The sequence below is a fragment of the Mixophyes fleayi genome, chromosome 7 (assembly GCF_038048845.1).
Source record: "Mixophyes fleayi isolate aMixFle1 chromosome 7, aMixFle1.hap1, whole genome shotgun sequence".
Classification (NCBI taxonomy): domain Eukaryota; kingdom Metazoa; phylum Chordata; class Amphibia; order Anura; family Limnodynastidae; genus Mixophyes; species Mixophyes fleayi.
In genome coordinates this window covers 44,960,255-44,982,050 of record NC_134408.1, presented here as the reverse complement: position 1 = coordinate 44,982,050, position 21,796 = coordinate 44,960,255, and the positions used below count along the sequence as shown (strand labels likewise).

General features: G+C 41.3%; 1 protein-coding gene across 1 annotated transcript; it reads left to right on the top strand.

Moving 5' to 3' along the window:
* The first annotated feature begins 3,928 nt into the window (after positions 1–3,928).
* RSL1D1 (ribosomal L1 domain containing 1) lies at positions 3,929–20,747 on the top strand. Its single transcript, XM_075179777.1, has 9 exons — positions 3,929–4,019; positions 9,319–9,458; positions 11,656–11,794; positions 14,357–14,505; positions 14,676–14,777; positions 14,867–14,960; positions 15,492–15,611; positions 18,783–18,992; positions 20,278–20,747. The coding sequence occupies exons 1-9, from the start codon at positions 3,981–3,983 to the stop codon at positions 20,608–20,610; spliced, it is 1,326 nt and encodes a 441-aa protein (XP_075035878.1). The 5' UTR covers positions 3,929–3,980; the 3' UTR covers positions 20,611–20,747.
* Positions 20,748–21,796: the final 1,049 nt, after the last annotated feature.

Genomic DNA, 21,796 nt, shown 5'->3' with positions numbered 1-21,796 from the left:
GAGGTAGCAGCTCATTCAGCCTCTGCAGTCTTGGCAAGCCGTACCCTTTAGCTGAGGACTTGGGTGGTAGTCATAGAGTAAATGAAGGATTATGGAGTCTTTGTCATTCTCTAAAAAAGATTTTGTTAGTCCTGAACTGGACAAAATTATTTCCCTCCTTGTTTATGCTCCTGGACATAGGGACCCTTGGTTTCCGTTTTCATGCATCAAGGAAGTTGAGGGGTCAGACCTATAGAGTGTCGTCATCTTCTCCTCATCATGTAGGTTAACAGAAAAAAAAGACAAGTTTGGCAACTAAGCGTCAAGCTTCAAAGCCTGCAGATAAACAGCTTGATAGGCAGGTTACCTACACAGGAGCCCATCTGCTTCTCTTCAGGGACCAGTGGTTCAATTCCACCACAAATGCCTGGGTGAGAGTAGTTATATCTTAGCTATACAAAAAGCGGCCCACCGCACTAAGATATCACTATCCTAAGGTAGCAATCAACTGAACGATATTATAGTTTGTTAATTTAGTTTATGAACATCTCTTTATTACTCAGGTGGTGTAGCCACACATTATATTAAATTATTCCAGAAGAGAAAAAGAGAGGAAATGTGCTGCTATTGGTGCCCTCTCTGATTTTCGAAATTTGTTAAAGTGTAAAAACTTTATTTATAATCATATTAAATAATATGTAATTCTTCATTTTCTGTCAGTCATGTTTTGCAAAATATTTTAAAAAAACAATTAACAGTGAATAAGTGCAAATAGTCATAAAATAGCAGCGTTAAACTGCTAAGCCTCGCTCTTATGCTGATTTATTATTAAGATTAATGTCACATTCATTTTGTCGCCTCTTTTTTTATATTTCAATATTTGTCTTATAATCTAGAACTACTAAAGAATTCCTCAATTATTTCTCTTAGGTTGGTATGTAACCCCTGATCAATATTGCGTAACCTGCATCAGCTATATCTGATTATTTCCTAAGCTGTGATTTGGTTTCAGATCATTTCATTTTATAGGTATTACTTATGGTTACTCTTCTTTATATAAATCTTTTAGTATTTGCACCTGATGGCAGAAGGTGCATAGTACGGAGTATAGGGATATTCTCCTATTACTTGCCATGCAGGAGAGAACCTATCTGAATATATTGTTCTCTTTCTTTTAATCATTCATTTGTTACTCAATCATACATTATCAGTAATCACACAGTTTTCCTGTCTCTACAATTTAAAGTAAGTGATTGGGTCTCAAAAGTTAGGAGCTGTTATTTCTTATTAATATGAGGAGTGAGCATATAGCGAGGTGAACACTGATGCGCGTTTTGCTAACTCGCTTTCTCTAGACAAAAAAATATCTTAGATGTACTTCATAGATCCTATCCAGTCAGGTATACTTCACCAGCCTTTTTGTACTGTATTCATACACCATCTAGTGATCAATATTGAAACTTCTGAAACTGACTACTGTAAACACACATTTAGATGTTGTTTTAGAGCACCTCTGCCAAGGAAATGATAAAAATGTCAACGTTATTTCATAAAGTAATATGAAAAACATGTTGCTTGAGAGCAACATTGCCAAATAAAGGGTTAAAGAGGTGTGTCCATGTCACCGTATCAAAGGCTTTATTAATGTCAAGACCAAGAAGAATGTTATTAGAGTTGGGTACTTGAGAGGATGCAAGCACTGATTCTTTGACTGTATGTATCCCCTTTATTGCGTGACAACCTCCCACAAAACCAGGCTTATGGTCTGCACGTGTAACTATAATTAAAATTCATATGAAGTTTATACAAGGTGGTATATGGTACCAGTCAGAGTAACTAAACTATATCCGTCTGCTTCTTCCCTATGTTGGCAAGAGTGTGGGCAAGGAGAAAACTTTCTTCAGATTTGGTGGAGTTTCCCTAAAATTTCTACTTTTTGGATGAAGACTTTATTAGATTTCTTACAAAACATATACAATTGTCCCATTGGTCAGCCCTCATATTTACGAATTCCTTATTTTAGCAAAATCTTGGATAATTTTGCATTTCATGTTTTAAATGCTGAAAAGTGGCAGCACAGTGGCTTAGTTGTCAGCACTTCTGCCTCACAGCACTGGGGTCATGAGTTTGATTCCTGACCATGGCCTTATCTGTGTGGAGTTTGTATGTTCTCTCTATGTTTGCTCCGGTTTCCTCCCACACTCCAAAAACATACTAGTAGGTTAATTGGCTGCTATCAAATTGACCTTCATATATCTCTCTGTGTGTGTCTATGTTAGGGAATTTAGACTGTAAGCTTCAATGGGACAGGGACCGATGCGAATGAGTTCTCTGTACAGTGCTGCGGAATTAGTGGCGCTATATTAAAAGGTGATAATGATACCTAAATTAAGGGAACAAAATGTGTTTCTTCCTGTTCTCCAAGTAGGTAAGAATTAAATTTGGTTGATAGCCTCTATGGAGAAAATTTGGAGTTACATTATAGAGGAGAAAAATAGAACCAGATATGGGAACACTGACTCTCTTATAATCTAAGATGTAGATTAGTGAGCTTTTAGCCAATAGAGAAATCTACTTAAGAGACAAAAGGGAGATGTGCATCGCCACCAAACTCCTTTCCCTCCTTCCTCCCCTGAACCACTTTCATCTATTTCCCCTTGTCCTTCCCAGTTAATCCTGTTAATAATAATGAAAAACAAATGACCAGGAATTAGGAATTCTTACATACTCTACATAAGCTACAGTACATGACACAAACATTATATATGTACCATTGTCTGGAAAGGCCTAAAAATTACACTGATGAGCACAAGGCAGTGGAATTGTTTTTTGCAGCATTAGACATTGCAGCAAGGGCATAACTACCATATATGCAGTTGTTATGGGGCCCACAGCCGAGGGGTGGCTGCTAGGGACCACCAAATGTCTAGTTACGCCCCTGAATACCAATACAACTATGTATGTCTCTATTTGTAAAACTAGTGTGATGGGTGGGGTGATTCTAGGCACCTGCTTATAGTTTATGACACACTAAAATTGTCTTTTCTGTACCATCTGAACACCAGATACAGTGTCATTTATAACACTTCAATGTAGTGCATACTTCCCAACTCTCCCGGAATGTCTGAGACTCACAAATTCTGGGTAGGTCGCCCAGACGAGCAGGCAATTGTCCCGCAACCTGCCCACTTCCTAGTGGGAATTGCATCGTTTTAGCTTCCCCCCTTCTGGGTTCTCCCAGAGATAATATAATAAATAAAAGTTTAGTGATGATACCAGCCAATTAGTACTAACTTTTTATCTGTATCTAATAAGGGATATCTTTATTATAGGGGTAACTGGAGTTAACTGTTTGTTTTTACCAGATTTAGGGCTTCTCCATATTTAACAAAGCCCCATAGCCAATAAAGACTCTTGCCGTCTACAGCCACTTCCCCATCATGCTAATCTTGGGAAGCCTACATAGCAAGTACAGCCATCTCCTCCTATTGCTATTGACATTTCAGGGGTCAGCAAAGGAATTTTTTGAAAATATTAACAATTTTTTCCCTTTACAATTTTTTTCACCAAACAATAATTTATTTTACGAATCTGGAACTGTAAACGCAAATCCGTCCTTCCAGCGTTCCAGCGAACACGCGCAGAATGATCCCGGACTGACTGGCTTACTGCTGCCAGTATCGCCATTCAGCATCACTTCAGTAGCCTACATTTTCTTCTATGACGCCCAACATTGATAAACAGACTCCTTAGTTAGGCAAATGAGGACACATTTACATCATCTCCCACTGTTGGTAATACTCCCCGCATACAGCGCATCGCTCCTAAGCGTCATTACATATGCAGATGTGGCGACAGCTACATGATGCCCAGTGTCGCTTACGACACGTCACTTCCTCGTCGACTCTGTCTGTTATTCGAGTTACTTAATAAAGTTTTACCTATTGACGGGCTAATACGCATGCGCAGTGTTCCCTAGAGCCACACGTGTAGGGAGCAAGATGGCGGAGACCGTGATGCATGGTCTGGATAGCGCACAGGTGAGAACGGTTAATGTTGATATTATATTGTTATTTACACTGCCGAACGGTGCTAGTGCCTGATAGGTTTGAGTTAAACGTAATACAGTGGTTGGTGGTGAGCGCGGTCGTCATTCTGTCTGTGTTTATCTCTTATATACCCAAAGCCCAATGCTCTGTGCGCTTAGACCAGGGGTCCTCAAACTTTTTAAACAGGGGGCCAGTTCACTGTCCCTCAGACCGTTGGAGGGCCGGACTATAGTCAAAACAAAAACTATGAACAAATTCCTATGCACACTGCATATATCTTATTTTGAAGTGAAGAAACAAATCGGGAGCAAATACAATATTTAAAATGAAGTAAAGTTAAATCAACAAATTTACCAGTATTTCAATGGGAACTATGGGCCTGCTTTTGGCTAATGAGATGGTCAATGTCTGGTTCCATATTTGGCACTGCTAGTCGTAACAAGTGATGCAAGTGTGCATCCGTTAGTCTTGATCTGGTTGGAGATTTCAAATGTTTCATTCTAGAAAAAGTCTGTTCACAGACATAAGTGCTGCCAAAGATGGTTGCCATTTTGAGTGCATGGTTCCTGAGATGAGGATATGTCTCAGAGGGGAGAGATGCATAGAAATTATGAAGGCTGCTTGACTTGAATGCGTCTTTCAGAGAGTGACAATTCTGCAGCTCAGCCAGTTCCATTTGGTAAATTGTATCCACATTTTCAATGTCAATAGAAAATGGGTTACGGAAAAGCTGTATGTCCTGTTCATGGAGATGAAGCTCTTTAAATCTAAATTAATTTTAATATTTTATCTTTTCTCGCTTCTCCAACCAAATAATCATATTTATCTTTATGTTGAGTTTCATAGTGTCGACGCAAATTATACTCTTTGAACACAGACACTATATTCTGGCATATCAGACATACAGCTCTTTCCTTGTACTGCATGAAAAAGTAATCATAAGTCCACTGTTCTTTGAATATCCTACACTCCGAGTCAATTTTTCTTTTCCTTGACATCATTGTTTCCTAGGGATTCCAAATTGCTATTAGTAAAATACCTATATATATATATATATATATATATATATATGTATATATATATATATATATATGTATATATATATATATGTATATATATATATGTATATATATACACACACACACACACACACACACACACACACAGCGCTACAAAAACAATATACCAGCAATAACTTTGCCCACACAGGGACATACAGACTGCAATGCCCATCATTGCAGTCTGATTGGTGAAACTCCGCTTTTACCTCAGGCTCACACTGAGGTAATAATGCTCCCAACTTCCTCCAAGCTGCCTCTGCGCTGTGATGCCTCCGTTTCCCGCTCTTCGCGCTCCCGCTTCCGACCTTCACTGCCCACAAGTCACCGCTCAGGCGGCCCTCCCAAATGTCCTGGCTTCCTCTGAATCCTGGGAGATGAGAGTTGGAGTCCGGCTGCGCTGTTCGGTTCCTCTCACCGGATGAAGCTAGATTGCAGCCGGACAACAATTCTCATGATCCAGCGATTCAGCCGGCCAGCCAATCGGCGGCCGCCGCCGCCCCCTCTTCTTCTTCCACCAATGACCGTCCTTCTCATGTAAAAAAAATGACAGACAGGCAGCGGCGGCATAAACACCCGGCGGGCCATATAAATGTCCTCAGCGGGCCGCAGTTTGAGGACCCCTGGCTTAGACGTTAGTTGACGTTTAATATCGGCAGCTTTTAACTTCTGTATCCTGAGAAAATGATATGGTAAATGCAATTTGCACAGTGCATTAATTTTTCGCTGTCATGCTTGTACAATATGTTCAGAATGGCTTATTAATACCATAATTTCAAAAGTGTTCACGTCAGTTTAAATGTACATTATGTATGGCCCTGTTTTAGAGCCAACTAATGCAAATGTATTGTTTTGCTATACATACTGTAGAACACTAAAACACAGCCTCTTTGCCACATTCAACTCACTCCTCCCCCTCCCGAGCTGCCCCCCTTCACTGGAACGACCTCCCTCGCTCCATCCGTCTCTCACCCAATCTGTGCTCCTTCAAGCGGGCACTTAAAACTCACCTGTTCCTTAAGGCCTACCAACTATCCACTTAACCTCCCACCTCTTCTGTTTCTCCCCTGGCTCCTTTTCTCTCCCCTTTGCTTCACCGGCTCCCTCTTGTGCCTGATTTTGTTTACCCTCCCTTAGGATGTAAGCTCGTATGAGCAGGGCCCCTTTCCCCTCCTGTCTCCACACCTGTTCTTCCGCTCCGTCTTTACAATATTTGCCTGCCTGGAGTTTCTGAAGTTCTGGTACTTTGTGTTTATTGTTCTGTATTGTTTTACCCTGTATAGTGTACTGTTTGTGCCGTGTACGGCGCTGCGGAAACCTTGTGGCGCCTAACAAATAAATGATAATAATAATAATGTAGTTTCCAGCTTCAAGTACCTTTTATGGCTATAAGTGAATCCCTTTATCCACTGTAAGCTTCAGATTTAGTTGCTCATTCCTAAAAGTAGTGTTGCAGTTATGGTGCTTTAAGAATATCTGAATAACCTTATTTGTAGTTCAAAAGGCTACAGTTTTATTTTTAGCCATCACATTGTGTATCTAGGGCTATGGGAACCAGTTCAGATTCCCATTTGACCCAGTTGCTTTTCTCTTCCCGAGGATAAGATCTGGGGTGGAATTCTTAATTGTTGCAGGGCCCACATGCCCCATTATAGCTTTGAGCTTTAGAACCACAGTATTTCCACCACTTTTCTGTATATGCTAATTTTTGTGCACACATACCCCTTTCACACAGAGGCATGGACCTGGAAATAAACCAGGTTGTGTTTCTGTGTGACTGGGGCGACCCAGGTCATGCCACCAGGATTATTCCCAGGTTGGAGCTGGATACACTTTTGTCTGAAAGGTGTTCCCTGGTTATTCGACCCTGGTTCCATTATACCCCATTCATACTGACTGAAAAACCCGGGTTTTTGGCAGGGCAAGCCCAGATGACCAGGGTTTAGGCACCGTATGATACCGCTTTCATACTGCCGCCCCGGAAATATCACAGGTATATGAACACAGGATATTGCTGGGGGTCAGAGGCTTCCATGGAGAGAAATTCCTGGGTAGACCCTGTTCATACTGAACACGGGTATGCCTGGTCTCCATGGCAACATCACAAGAGGAGCTCCTCTTGTGATGGGGTTTTTGATTTTCTTTAAACTTTATGATTGTGTTTGGTGAGACCCAGGTTGAAAAATCTGGGTCTCACCATTCATAGTGCAGGCGACCTGGGAATTACCCCACCAACAGTCCCGGGTCTAAATCCTGGGTTTTCAGACCTGGGATTTTTCACGAACACCCTTCATACTGCGCCTAAACCCGGGTCGTCTGGGCTTGCCCCGGCAAAAACCCGGGTTTTTCATGCAGTATGAATGGTGTTCGTGAAAATTCCTGGGTCTGAAGACCTGGGACTTTTGGTGGGGTAATTCCCGTGTCATCCCTGGTTAGCCTGCAGTATGAATGGTGAGAACCCGGTTTTTCAACCTGGGTCTCACAGAAAGAAGCTGATTGGGTGTCTGGGACACTGGAGGATGACGTCATCGTTATGCTGTGGCAGAAGAGTCTAGAAGGAGAAGCAGAAAGAATGGAGCATTGGGTAGAAGAAAAGATAGATAAAACAGCAAATAAACGCAATAAAACATAAACTCCAGGCTACACAAAAGTCACTAGTCGGCCATGATTAAAGTACATTGTGAATGGTTGCAACACGGGTTCAAACCGTGTTCATTATCCTGTGACTGACCCGGGATTGATTCCTTGCAAATGTAAAAAGCGACTTTGCAAAACATGTACACTAAGAAATCGCAACACTTCTAATGGACAAACTGCGGTTTTAAAGCGGCAATGGGTGGACCCACAGCCTGTATAATGTAATCCAGGTGGTGGGTCCACCCATTTCCGCTTTAAACCCGCAGTTTGCACTATGTCCATTAGAAGTGACGTGATTTCTTAGTGTACATGTTTTGCAAAGTCGCTTTATACATTTGCGGGGAATTTAAGGTGCTGGAAATAGTACTTGTTACTTAGATGGTAAGTCGCTACTTTTACATTTTCGCTGTTGTACTGATCATCATTTTTCCATCGGTGTGTACTGTCAGGTTTATAAGTGCTGGGTTACCATACCACACCCGAATTATCATATTTTTTTTTCCCAGTGGACCTGAATAAATTAGTAATTGGGGAAGTCAAATTTAACTATTGGGGGGAAAAAAGTTTGCTGGCCAATCATTGTGCGTGAAGCTAGAAACCGTTAAAGTTATGATGTGTTCACTATAATGTCCATTAGGTGGTTCAAGTGTTATTTAACCCCTCTAGTGCTAAAGACAAGTCCCACTTGACTAGTTCATAGCACTGAAGGGATTCAAAGTAGTTAAAAGCAAAGATTAATGATGTTATTGCGCAGGAAGCATTACCATCACAGCCACAGCACTAAAGGAAAAAAATGTAAAGTAAGTAAATAAAAAAAAAAAAAAAAAAAGTGCCCAATCTTCCCAGTCATTTCATCTACAGACTCAGGAGCACCCACATTTGAAAGAGAAGAGTCTTCTCATTCAAAACATTGTGACCCCTTAGACATTCTTACCAAACAAAAACACACTACACTACAGATATCATTAATAAGTTCAGGAATGGGGGAGTTTATGGAAGCCTCCATACTGGCTCCCATAAACTCAAGCGTGACTTTGTTTGATGTGGTAGGTTTTCAAAATTTCCATACTATTTATGCATTATATTCAAGACTACAAGCTAGCACAAAATTTAGCATTCTCCTTCTAAGTGCATATTTTCTTATGAAAACCTGTGTGTGGAATCCTTATTTATGCTGTTTTCTAAAAGGTGTATTGAAGCCAAAGCAAGAACCACAAAGTATTTCTTTGTGACGTTTAGAAATGAAATGTACGCGTTTGCTTTTGGTTCACTTTCTTTTTTTTTATCCACTTTGGGTAAATTTTCTTTGTTCTTCTGGGGGGAAAAAAGCTATAATTTGTTTGGGTACTTATAAATAAGTTATTGATGTTGGAAAATGACCAGCCCACAAAGTGACAAAATGGTCTCAGCACAGCAGTGGGTCAAGCCTCAGCTGCATAGGGATTAAAGGAAGATGGCCTACTACTGTTGGTTTTAGATATCTTGAGATTTAACATGTTCTACTAATGTCCTTTTTTTATAAGAGAAAAAATAAAACAAAACAAAGTTATTTTGTAGTGAACTGTTTTAAGTTTTCTGTTTCTGATATTTTTCAGGTTAAAAAGGCAACCCAGGCCCTTTTCGCATATCAGAAAACGAAGAAGAGTGCCAATTCATTGCTTTTAAATGAATATGACCAGATATCATTAATGGTTACTGTATGGAAAATTCCGAATCGCACACAGACCATCAGAATGTAAGCTCATATGTCTACTGATTATTTTATATATCCATCAGCCATGACATTAAAACCACTGTTTGGCAGCAGATCATTTAAGTCCTGTAAATTGTAAGGTGGGGCTCCATGGATTGGACCTGTGTTCCCAGCACATTCCACAGATGCTCGATGGAGATCTGGGGAATTTGGAGGCCAACACCTTGAACTCTTTGTCCTGTTTTTTAAACCATTCCTGAACAATTTTTGCAGTGTGTCAGGGTGCATTATTCTGCTGATAGAGGGCACTGCCATCAGGGAATACCTTTGCTATGAAAGCGTGTACTTGGGATTGGACCAGTCAGGCTAGCCTTTACTCCCCATGCGCATCAGTGAGCCTTGGGTGCCCGTGACCCTGAGTCTGTTTTACCGGTAGTTTGCCTTTGTAACACCTGTGATGGGTACTAACTACTGCACACTAGGAACACAGGACCTGCTGTTATGGAGATGATCTGACCCAGTCATCTAGCCATCACAATTCGGCTCTTGTCAAAGTTGCTCAGATCCTTACTCTTGCCCATTTTTACCTGATTTCAACACATTAACTTCAAGAACTAACTGTTCACTTGCTGCCTAATATACCCCACCCCTTGACAGGTGCTATTGTAATGAGATAATCAATGTTATTCACTTCACTTGTCAGTGGTTTTAATGTTGAGGCTGATCAGTGTACATTTACCTATGAATGATTTGTTCATATACTGTAGTTTAAACAAAACTTATTCAACTTTTTTCTTTTGCAGTGGTATTCTATTTTCCGATACCCTAGCAAGTGGTAATTTTAATAGAAGCCACCCCACTTGCTTAGATTCTCAAGTTACTATAGCAATAGATCAAGGACAACCAAGCAGAAGCCCTATACCTTGCCTTACCCCACTGTCATCCCTAACATCAGGAAGTTCAACCTTACCTTGGAATTCCTTGTGAGGGGGTACTTACTACATTGGTTTCAGGTGCCTAATGTTATTTGAGACAAAGGCTAAACTTGCAAAGTTTCCATCATCAGAGACAGAAAAAAACTCCTGCTCTAATCTGACACTTGTACCCAAAGATAAATAGCTTGGTGTATGGCTTTATTTATACCTATGATTTAAATTTGCATTTAGACACCCAAAATGAAATACAAACTGGGCCTACTCTATAGATACAAATGCACAATCTATGCCAAATATAGATTATGGTGATGTAGTTTATGGTACTGTGCCTCAAACTCATGTTAGAAAATTAGGTCTACTCTCACTCTAGATACATAGCAAAAGAAAAGGGCAGATTGTGTACCAGTAACCATTGCAACATGCAATCCAGCCCTCAGTGAAGGTCCCTGGAGTCCAGACAAAGTATTCAGCTAGCCTGTCAAACTTTTACGTTCTTTCTAGACAAGTTACCCACTAATCTGTCCAGTCGTTTCACCCCTGCAGCATAAAGCTTTTGGATCTTCTTCCAGAAGTCTGTTAATGGTTCCAAAATGCAATAAACAATCTAGTTGCTCTACATTTACCTACAGGGCAACACAAGTCTGCCAGAGTCCAGATATTTTAAAACTTCTTTCATGTTATAAGCATTTTGTGTGGTTGCAATGCTTCATTGTTTTTTTTTGTGTAACAAAAAACAAAACTATATGATGTATCTGGGACATACATGAAAACAGGTAACTATCAATGTGTTTATTCCTATTAAACCCCTTTTATAAATACAAAGTGTTCACTAATATGTGGATTAGGACACCTTGTCTAATGTGGCAATGTAAAGTGTTTCAGTCATCGCCGTATGAGGTGGAGATTAAGCCAAAGGGGAACTTTGGGACAATTTAACCTCTCTCGTCTGTCTTCTGTGTGAAATTGAGATTCAAAGAAAAACGATCTACATACGAACACCTTCCTGACTAAAGCCTCTGTCTGTTATGTCCTGGGTAAACTAAACTAACTTGAAGTACCAAATACTGTGAGCTGGCCTAGTTTGGCCAAACCAAGTGCTCCAGTTGCTAGGAGTTGTCAGTGCTGGATGCTTGATTAAGGTCAGATTGTTTATATTTGTTTTGGATAACTATTTCAAATCAAAGCTAGCCCACCAGCTGTCACACCTTGAAATCCTACAGTAATATTACATAGGTGGAGTTGCAGTGTGACATTCTCTGGTGCCACACACATTCAAAACATATTGTTTTCCTCTTCTCTTGCAGTCCTCTCCCTCATGGGATTCGACCAGGTACATGTGAAGTTTGTCTCTTCACCAGAGATGAACCAAACATGACCACTGAACAGACAGAAAAGTTCTACAGAACATTGCTGAGTCAGCATGGGCTCTCCCAGATAACTGAGGTAAATAGATACTACAAGAAAGTTTATTGTAGCAGAACACTGAGAATCTAGTCAATTGCGCAATTGCAATCTGTCTTGTTATGCCGTAGCATTCTCCGTACTGCAAGCTGCCAGCTGCTATAAAGCACATGGTACAACAAAAAAAATGGGAAATAATAGTAACTTGCCCCTACCCTAAAGAGCTTGCATCCTAAATCTTTCGCTGAATTGGGTGAACTGTGACAGGTACATCTCTGTGTAAGGGAAAGACTTTATGTACATATTGTGCTATAAATATGTATTTAAAACTCCATTAGACCATAAGGAAAATATTTAATATTTTTTTAAAAGAAAAACGGCAACACGGATCTAGGGCTTGATTTACTAAGCTGCGGGTTTGAAAAAGTGGGGATGTTGCCTATAGCAACCAATCAGATTCTAGCTTTCATATATTTAGTACTTTCTACAAAATGACAGCTAGAATCTGATTGGTTGCTATAGGCAACATCCCCACTTTTTCAAACCCGCAGCTTAATAAATCTAGCCCCTAGTGTTCCTTTAAGTACCAACTTCAGACAGACACATGTGGAAATCATGCACACTATGCTAATTGCATTCCAGTTAGTGCTTTCTCCCTCCTCTGCCAGCCCCTTATTCTCACTGGTGCTGATATGAAGCAGGAGAACCAAAGTGTACAGCGGCGGTTCCCAAACTGTGCTCCCAGGGGTGCCGCGGCGGTGTCACTGGGGTGCCGCGGGCCAGACATAAAAAAAAAAAACACAGAAACTTACCAATCCGCCGGACGCCGGGACCCAGCACCCTTCTCTCTCCTGCAGCTGTCACTGAATATCGACGTCAGTAACAAGCTGCAGGAGAGAGGAGGTTGCTGGGTCCCGGCGCCCGACGGATTGGTAAGTTTATGTGATTTTGTTTTTGTTTTTTATGGCTGGCGCGGGGCAGAGTGAGAGGGATCGTGGCAGAGGAGGGGGACAGAGGATGGTGACAGCGGGACAGAGGAGGAGAGCAGAGGATGGTGACAGCGGGACAGAGGAGAAGAGCAGAGGATGGTGACAGCGGGACATAGGTTGGTGACAGCGGGACAGAGGAGGGGGACGGAGGATGGTGACAGGATGGTGACAGCGGGACAGAGGAGGGGGACAGAGGATGGTGACAGCGGGACAGAGGAGGAGAGCAGAGGATGGTGACAGCGGGACAGAGGAGGAGAGCAGAGGATGGTGACAGCGGGACAGAGGTTGGTGACAGGATGGTGACAGCGGGACAGAGGAGGAGAGCAGAGGATGGTGACAGCGGGACAGAGGAGGAGAGCAGAGGATGGTGACAGCGGGACAGAGGTTGGTGACAGGATGTTGACAGCGGTACAGAGGAGGAGAGCAGAGGATGGTGACAGCGGGACAGAGGTTGGTGACAGGATGGTGACAGCGGGACAGAGGAGGAGAGCAGAGGATGGTGACAGCGGGACAGAGGATGGTGACAGCGGGACAGAGGAGGAGAGCAGAGGATGGTGACAGCGGGACAGAGGTTGGTGACAGGATGGTGACAGCGGGACAGAGGGTGGTGACAGCGGGGCAGAGGATGGGGACAGCAGGGCAGAGAAGGGGGACAGTGGAGCAGAGGAGGGGCACAGTGGGGCAGAGGAGAGGCACAGCGGGGCAGAGGAGGGGGACACAGCGTGAGAGGGGCAGAGGAGGGGACAGCGTGTGAGAGGGCAGAGGAGGGGACAGCGTGTGAGAGGGCAGAGGAGGGGACATTGTGAGAGAGGGCAGAGGAGGGGGGACAGCGTGACAGAGGGCAGAGGGGGCAGTGTAAGAGAGGGCAGTGTGTCTGGATGCAGAGGGGGCAGTGTGTCTGGATGCAGAGTGCCTGAGGGCAGAGTGTCTGGATGCAGAGGGGGCATTTTTGCATACAACTAAATAAGTATTTCTGTCCTGACCTAAATACTTATTACAATTTTTTGACCCAACTACTTCTAAAACAGGACTGCTCAATAATTATTTTGGAGGGGTGCCTTGAAAAAATTTGGAGTCTCTAAGGGTGCCGTGAACTGCAAAAGTTTGGGAACCACTGGTGTACAGGCTGGTTGGGTTGTTCAGTATACAAGCTATTTTGATTGATGGGCATGCTAACACTGAGCCACAGTGTCTTTCAAAGGTAGTGGGCTATTCAAAGTTTGTACTTGACAAAGGAGGACCTGTCAATCACCGTCTTTATATATTTGACAGTGAGATAATTTATGAAAATAAACATGTCGCTAATATCAATGCCTCCCTTAGAATATTTCTTATTACTTAACTTTTCCCCAGTTGTTATCTAAATATACGCTGTTCTACAGCAAGCCTAGGGTTATAATGTAGACAGTTGATTTTAATGATATTTAGATCCTGAGTTTACATTTCCATGGGTTGAAGATAATGGAGAGCAAACAGTACCTTTTTTCTTTTCCTCTGTTTAATATTTTCACCCTACTACTATGTAATCGCAACAATGCTTTAGTACTTTGTTTATTGCAGGAGCTGATCAAAATTAAGCTTTCATTTAAAATCCTTATCTGATCTATTTTAACAGGTCATTCCCCTTAAAAAAATGAAAAAAGAGTACAAGCCATTTGAAGCAAAGCGCCGTTTATTGAGCAGTTATGACCTGTTCCTCTCTGACGATAGAATCCGACGATTTCTACCTTCCCTTATTGGAAAACATTTCTACAAGGAGAAAAGGTGAGTGACAGCCTGGAATAAGAATCACATAAGTAACATCAAAATAATGATATATTTTTCTTTTTCACATAACAGGACAAACATTTGATATGATTCTGATGCATCTCAACAGTATGTTTTAAGTTGCAGTATATTAAAACCAGCATACAACTTTATTTATTTTTTTGCAGAGAACCCCAGTCTGTGAATCTGAAAGGCAAGCACCTGGCTTCTGTACTGAACCACTACATCCAGGGCACACAGCTTCATATAACCAACAGAGGATGCTGCTAGTGAGTGTTTGGAAATACATTTGTGCTGCTTCAGAGATCATGTTCATGAGTCACTCATTTTATCTTTTTTCCCCCCCCTCACCTTGCAGTGCAATTCGCGTGGGTCACACTGGTATGGAAGTGGCAGATATTGTTGAGAACACACTGGCTGTCGCTCAAGCCTTAGCTGAGAAATTGCCAATGGTGCGTGCCTCTGTATATATGGATGTGTTTTATATAATATAGTTGATAAATTATTTTATGGTTATGAGACGGCGAAAACCATCCCAGGTCTTGTGAAGCTTCGATTTTCACATGGAATAACACTTATTATTTTATATCAATGTAAGACCCATACATAAGCTAGCTCTCCTTGGTATATCAATCCAAATATGTGAAATTTAAAGGCTAAAACAGTTAAAATAAAATAAGTGTATACAGTCCATAGTCTTATATTTTGGGTGTTCTTTGCTAAACACCCCATGTTTCCCTCTGTGATGGAGGGATATGGTTAATGCCATGTGTGTTTGTTATTAATTGAACCCAAAAGTAATTGCGTTCAAAAACCTTAAACGAGTAGTTGTGTTTAACAGCATGAGAGCTATGTTGTCTACCACTGCTTTACCTATCTAACTTGTGTACATATGATGTAATCCATTCCGGTGGAGGGGAAGGAGGGTATTTTCGTCATCTTTTAAGAAAGTAAACTTATACATGTGTTTCCATTGATTTCAGAAATGGAAAAACATCAAAGTTCTTCACTTAAGAACCCAGACTTCTGTGGCTCTACCAGTCTTCAACTCTTCTATTGACAGTCTAAAGGAATTAGGCATGACAGAAGTAAAGAGAAATAAAGTAAGTGTGTATGTTTTAATTAAATTAGTTCATCTTGCAGTTTATAGACCACATAAAAACACTCAATACTCAATAATCTTTCAGTTTATTATGTTAAGTGTTCAGAACTTTTTCATCTAGAGGTCTATGCTCTTCTTGCAGTTTACAATTGTCAAATAAATCAAAAACATTTGAAACCAGTAGTGATTGGCCCTAAGTAAATTTTGGGTTATTCAAAAGGGGTAACATGGGTGTGCAGAAAGAGAGCTTGCTTATTCTATACTTATCTCTTCTAGTTTTTAGTGTTGATGATTTGCTTTAACCTTTTATTTTGAAATGTTGCTCTCAAGCAACATGAATTTCTAATTACATTTATGTAATAAGGTTTACATTTTTGTCCTTTCATTGGCAGAGGTGCTCTCAAGCAACATCTAAATGTGTGTTTACAGTAGTTGGTTGTTTCAGAATTTCCAATATTGATCACTAGATGGTGTATGATTTCAGAGCTTGCGAAATAAATGGTTAGACTTGCTTTTTCATGTTTGTAATCGTAAAATACAGCACACTATCTGCTAGACCAGTGATTCCCAAACTTTTGCAGTTCGCGGCACCCTTAGAGTCTCCAAATTTTTTCAAGGCACCCCTCCAAAATAATTATTGAGCAGTCTTGTTTTAGAAGTAGTTGGGTCAAAGAATTGTAATAAGTATTTAGGTCAGGACAGAAATACTTATTTAGTTGTATGCAAAAATGCCCCCTCTGCATCCAGACACTCTGCCCTCAGGCACTCTGCCCCTTCTGCATCCAGACACACTGCCCCCTCTGCATCCAGACACACTGCCCCCTCTGCCCTCTGTCATGCTGTCCCCCCTCCTCTGCCCTCTCTCACGCTGTGTGTCCCCTCCCCTGCCCCTCTCACGCTGTGTGTCCCCTCCCCTGCCCCTCTCACGCTGTGTGTCCCCTCCCCTGCCCCTCTCACGCTGTGTGTCCCCTCCCCTGCCCCTCTCACGCTGTGTGTCCCCTCCCCTGCCCCTCTCACGCTGTGTCCCCTCTCACGCTGTGTCCCCCCTCCCCTGCCGCTCTCACGCTGTGTCCCCCCCCCCCTGCCAGGCGCCAGCTATTTAAAAAAAAAAGAACACAGAAACGTACCAATCCGTCGGGCCCCAGCAGCCTCCTCTCTCCCGCAGCAGCTTGTTACTGACGTCGATATTCAGTGACAGCTGCAGGAGAGAGGAGGCTGCTGGGTCCCGGCGCCCGACGGATTGGTAAGTGTCTGTGGTTTTTTTTTTATGGTTGGCCCGCGGCACCCCAGTGACAGCGCCGCGGCACCCCTGGGAGCCGCGGCGCACAGTTTGGGAGCCGCCGTGCTAGACATCACATACCACAAAAACACCTAAGAGCTAGTACATATCTGATGTGCACTATTCGTCAAGTGAAATAATACACTGACTGCATGTTTAGTGGTTTAAAAATAAAAGTGGCTTTGGGGTCTGTGATCTCTGTGCAATCAGATCTTAACATGTGGTTAAGCCAGATGTGCCAGGAATGCTGCATAGTGTTCAAATTACGCACTGCCCTGAAATGTGAACATTAAAAGTGCGTAGCCACTTCCATTTATAAAGCTTGTACTTGTGGTCAACACAGCATTGCTGGACTGCGTTTGCTGGCCAATCATGGTAAGTTGTAATATACAAGCTGGAAGCTCTTGTAAACTAAGAAACAAAACCTATACTTTTTTGGAGTCTATACAGCACACCTAAAAGAGGGACATTTAATCGGTATGCCATGATCTTAGCGCAACTAAGATAAAAAGAAATTCAACACATGGTCACAGTGGACACAATCCAAGAGCAATAAAGCATAGCATACCCACTATGATGTCTCCCCTTCAGTTTAATGTGCAGACTTTAGTGAGACGCTATCAATTGGCGCTTGTAGAGAGGGACCTAAACTTGCGAAGGAGTTTAATAGTGATGTGTATAGAATCTGTGTATCATAGCAACCGCTCTTTCTCGCCAAGTTGGAGAAGAGGAGAACAGTAACCCTTTACTAAGCTCCCCTGAATCTTTGACTCCTTTAGAATCTTAATGGATTGTGAGTGCGTTGTTATCGCAATCAATCGCCTTTTTACATTTGGAGATCGTTTTACACTATGCTATGTATTTTTTTTTTTCACAAATTGTTGTGAGGTAAATTAATTTTATTCCATCCCTTTGCTGAGTAACCATTGTATACATTTATAAAGAATTCCAGCTATACTCCTGGTGTGAGTTAGTTGCATTTGTTCTTGGTGGTCTGGGTAATGAATGAAAATGAACCTTCAGGCAACTTTGTAGTCTCCACATGATGGATAAGGGGTCCATAAGACTGCTGTTCATTATAACTATTTTAATTGAACACCGATTTCCACCATCCTCATTCAACCCCCCCAAATCTTTATTTAAAAAGGTGTGATGTAGTCCAGCAAATAGAGAAGAAGGAAAAACTTGTGAAGTCTGAGCAGCATGGTATAATGTACAACAGTCTAACTTTAAGGAGACTGAGATATGTACTTTCACACCCACTGCAGAGCCACATGTTGTCTGTGTTCTATACCCTCTGCTTTGGCACCTGTGGCACTCTGAATATCTGCAAATTGCCTAAATTTGCTTAATACAATACTGCTTTAACTCTCTAGCGTTTGTGGAATTAAAAGTCCCAGCATCACAATTTTATTTCTCGATTACCAATGGGAGATACTAGGGTATAGAGTGTGGAAGCTCTAGAGCCTTGGAAACTTTCAAATTAACAGCTAAATTGATGCTCCTCCCCCTCTATTCCCCATTGGCTGCTTTGTAAACTTCAGCACTGTCAAGTGACAATTGGAGCTGGGTGCATTTGATGGCTACCTATGGCAGCCTCTGTAGTTCTATTGTGTATTGTTGCGATTGCTCTGTGCATAGCACGTTAGGTGGAAGTCCAGTGACCGTGTTCGCTTGTGAGTGCGCCCACAGATGATGGAGTCAGCCTGGGCCAGATAATCTGTGCGGGAAGTTCAGTATGTGAACTGTACCCAGGGAGTTAATAAATTGACTGGTTTTTTTTTTCATGTGCTAATGTATAGAACCCCTATTCAATGCTTTATGATCCTGTGTTCCATGGGACTGGTGACTGTTGTTTATTACCATGATTGTAACATTATTTTTCCATTGAAGTCAGATAAAACAAAGAAGAAGAAGAAGAAATCTGCTAAAGGGAACAAGCCAGTAACTTCTGTCTCTGGAGATACTTGTGAAGCATTAGTTGATGAGAAAGAAGGACCAGCTGCTTCTACCAAACAGCAGAATGTGTCGGATGATGATGAAGAGATTCCTCAGCTGGTTCCTATTCAGGATCCCACCAGTACAAAGAAAGACAGAAGGAAGGCAAGTGCCCCAACCTAGTTCTTTATGCTCTAACCTGAACTCCCTGAGAGGTGTTTACTTGTGTTGCTTACGCAGCTCTCCTTGTCTACTTGGATAGAAATTCCATTGTTCGCCACACAACTCTCTGCTGGTATTATATGATGCACAGTAAAGTGGCTGGCCGGCTTCTAAGCAGACTATTGCAAGATGGATTAGATCTATAATTTTGCGTACCTATTCCACTTCATCATCATTTATATAGCGCCAGTAATTCCACAGCGCTGTACAGAGAATGCACTTACATCAGTCCCTGCCCCAATAGAGCTTACACTCTAAATTCCTTAACACACACACACACACACACACAGACTAGGGTCACTTTAATAGCAGCCAATTAACCTACTAGTATGTTTTTGGATTGTGGGAGGAAACCCACGCAAACACAGGGAGAACATACAAACTCTACACAGCCATGGCCAGGTATCGAACTCATGACCCCAGTGCTGTGAGGACAAGAGGCTCTGCATACCTCTAGGTCACTGAGCGGCATTTGGTTTCAGCGGAACAGCTTTGTAAAGCGGCTACCTGGTCCTCTGTTCATACACTTGCAAATCTCATTGTTTTCAGGTTTTTGCATCCACGGATGCGTTTTTTGGATAGAAAGTTGTACGCACAGCCAAACCTGAATGTACCCTCCCTTAGGGGTGGCTTTTGAGCATCCAATGGGGGCAGTGTGTCCCCGATAAAATGACAGAGAAAATGGGATTTTTGTACTTGCTGTTCAATGACTTTGTCTGCGTTCATCTGGGGGACCTTGTATTACCACCCTTACACTCAGGTTCTGGTTGGTTGATGCTCTGTGTTGAGTGTATGTTAATAACCTTCTTGGTCCTTTTAAAGTTGAAAAGAGGTTACCAGAGGTTGCAGAGGGGAAGAGCTACAAGTGAAGAAGTTAAAGTTCACTATTTAACTGCCAGCTCCTTGATCCCACCCTACAACCCATGGTAGCAGTGTTCCCCAGATGAACTCCGATAATATGGGATTGTACTTATCGTTCAATCCTTTTATGTGTGAGTTGGATAATGAAGGCACGCAAATTGCTGTAATTTTATTGCAGATTTACAACTTTTTAGTAACCCCCATCCCCCCGATTTAAGAAATAAAGACTAAAACATAACCACCTAAAGTGCCCTGCTCCTGAGTGGGGTTTAAACCCCATTTGTTAGACTGTCCCACATTGATTTCAGTTAAAATTAAATTTATAAGTAAGCAAGTAAAAAATTTTGTTATGTTTAATCTCTTGCAGAAATTGGACAACATAAAATCACCGGTGGAAAAGTTTAAAGCAGGCGGAAAGAAGAAAGATTTTACAGAGTCCACTCCAAAACCTTCTGTACAGAAACGCAAAATTAATGAAAGTGAAAAAGATGAATTAAAAACTCAAAGCAAGCACAAAAAAGAGCCTCTGAGGAAGAAGCCTGAGCAGCAGAACTCTGCACCCAAACCCAGCATTCTTAAAAAGACTCCTAAAAAAGCACCTGGCAAATCTGTGTTGAAACTCACAAAATCTGCCCAAAAAGCTCCTAAAACACCAAAACTGAAGCAGAAAAAGAAAATGAAAATCCCACAATCTGTTTGATGTTGTAAGAGATGCAGTATATATGTTTTTCAGAATTAAACATTTCCAGATCTTTACTAATGGTTATTATCCCAATGTTCTAGTTATCTATGTTCTTTATTTATATACAGAGCATATTAAAACTATTTTCAACTTTTTGATTTAGTTTAGTTTCCATTTAATATTTCAATGAAACAACCATGCATGGATTATGTTGAGAGGAGGCTAAACTGTTCTCACTGCCTCACAACATGCTTTCCACATTTACCTGTCAAGTTAATTATAGGAATAATAGTTTGAATTTATAATCCTAGTGTGCCTTTAAAATAAACATATTTTGTATTCCTTAAAGCAGAATCTTGAAAAACTTTGGCCCAATTTTCCCTATATAAACGTACCTAAGGATATCTATTATAAGATTCTCCCGGAAGACTGCACCATTTCTCTTTAAACAAAATAAATAATTTAAAACCAATATTCCTGACAAATTTACGGCACCTCAAGCCTAAAATGTTTTCTAAAATAGGCAATCAGAGCAAAATAAATTTGGCGTTGTAGACTTTTCAGTCTTGGTACAGGTATGGAATCTTATCTAGAATGATTGGCATTTAAACTTTTCCAACTAAGGAACTGTTGTGTGTTTTGGTGCTCCATGCTGAAAATATACATTTTAAAAGTTTCCCGGGACTGCCTCTTGCGTGCACCACCTCATTAATTTTAATGGAGCTTATTATGGTAACTTTAGGAAGAAACTTTTGCTGTTCATGTCTGTCTGACAAAATTGCCAAGTTGCAAATAATTGCCAAAATATTTCCTTTTTATTTTCCTCCTAAGTGCGTTATTATGCACAATGAATACTATCATGGAAGTTCCTAGCCATAAACTGCAGGCTGATGCATGTACACAGAGCTTTAAATGATAATGTCCTGTTGCAGGGTTTTACTTAGTTGTTGTTTTTTGTTTTTCTTTTTTAAAAATATTGGCATCATTAACTAAAGAGCCTTTTTTTTTTTTGTCTTGTTATCACCTAAAAAGATAGGAGATTGGGGGCGCTCAATGTTGATGTAACATTTGGGTAGTTTAATCCATAAGAAAGGATATACACATACCAAGGGTAACCATAACCTGGTACAACTATGTTGCATTTAAATGCTTTTATTTCATTTTTTCTGTTACTCTCTTTGCTCCATACAGTTTGACTGAGGCT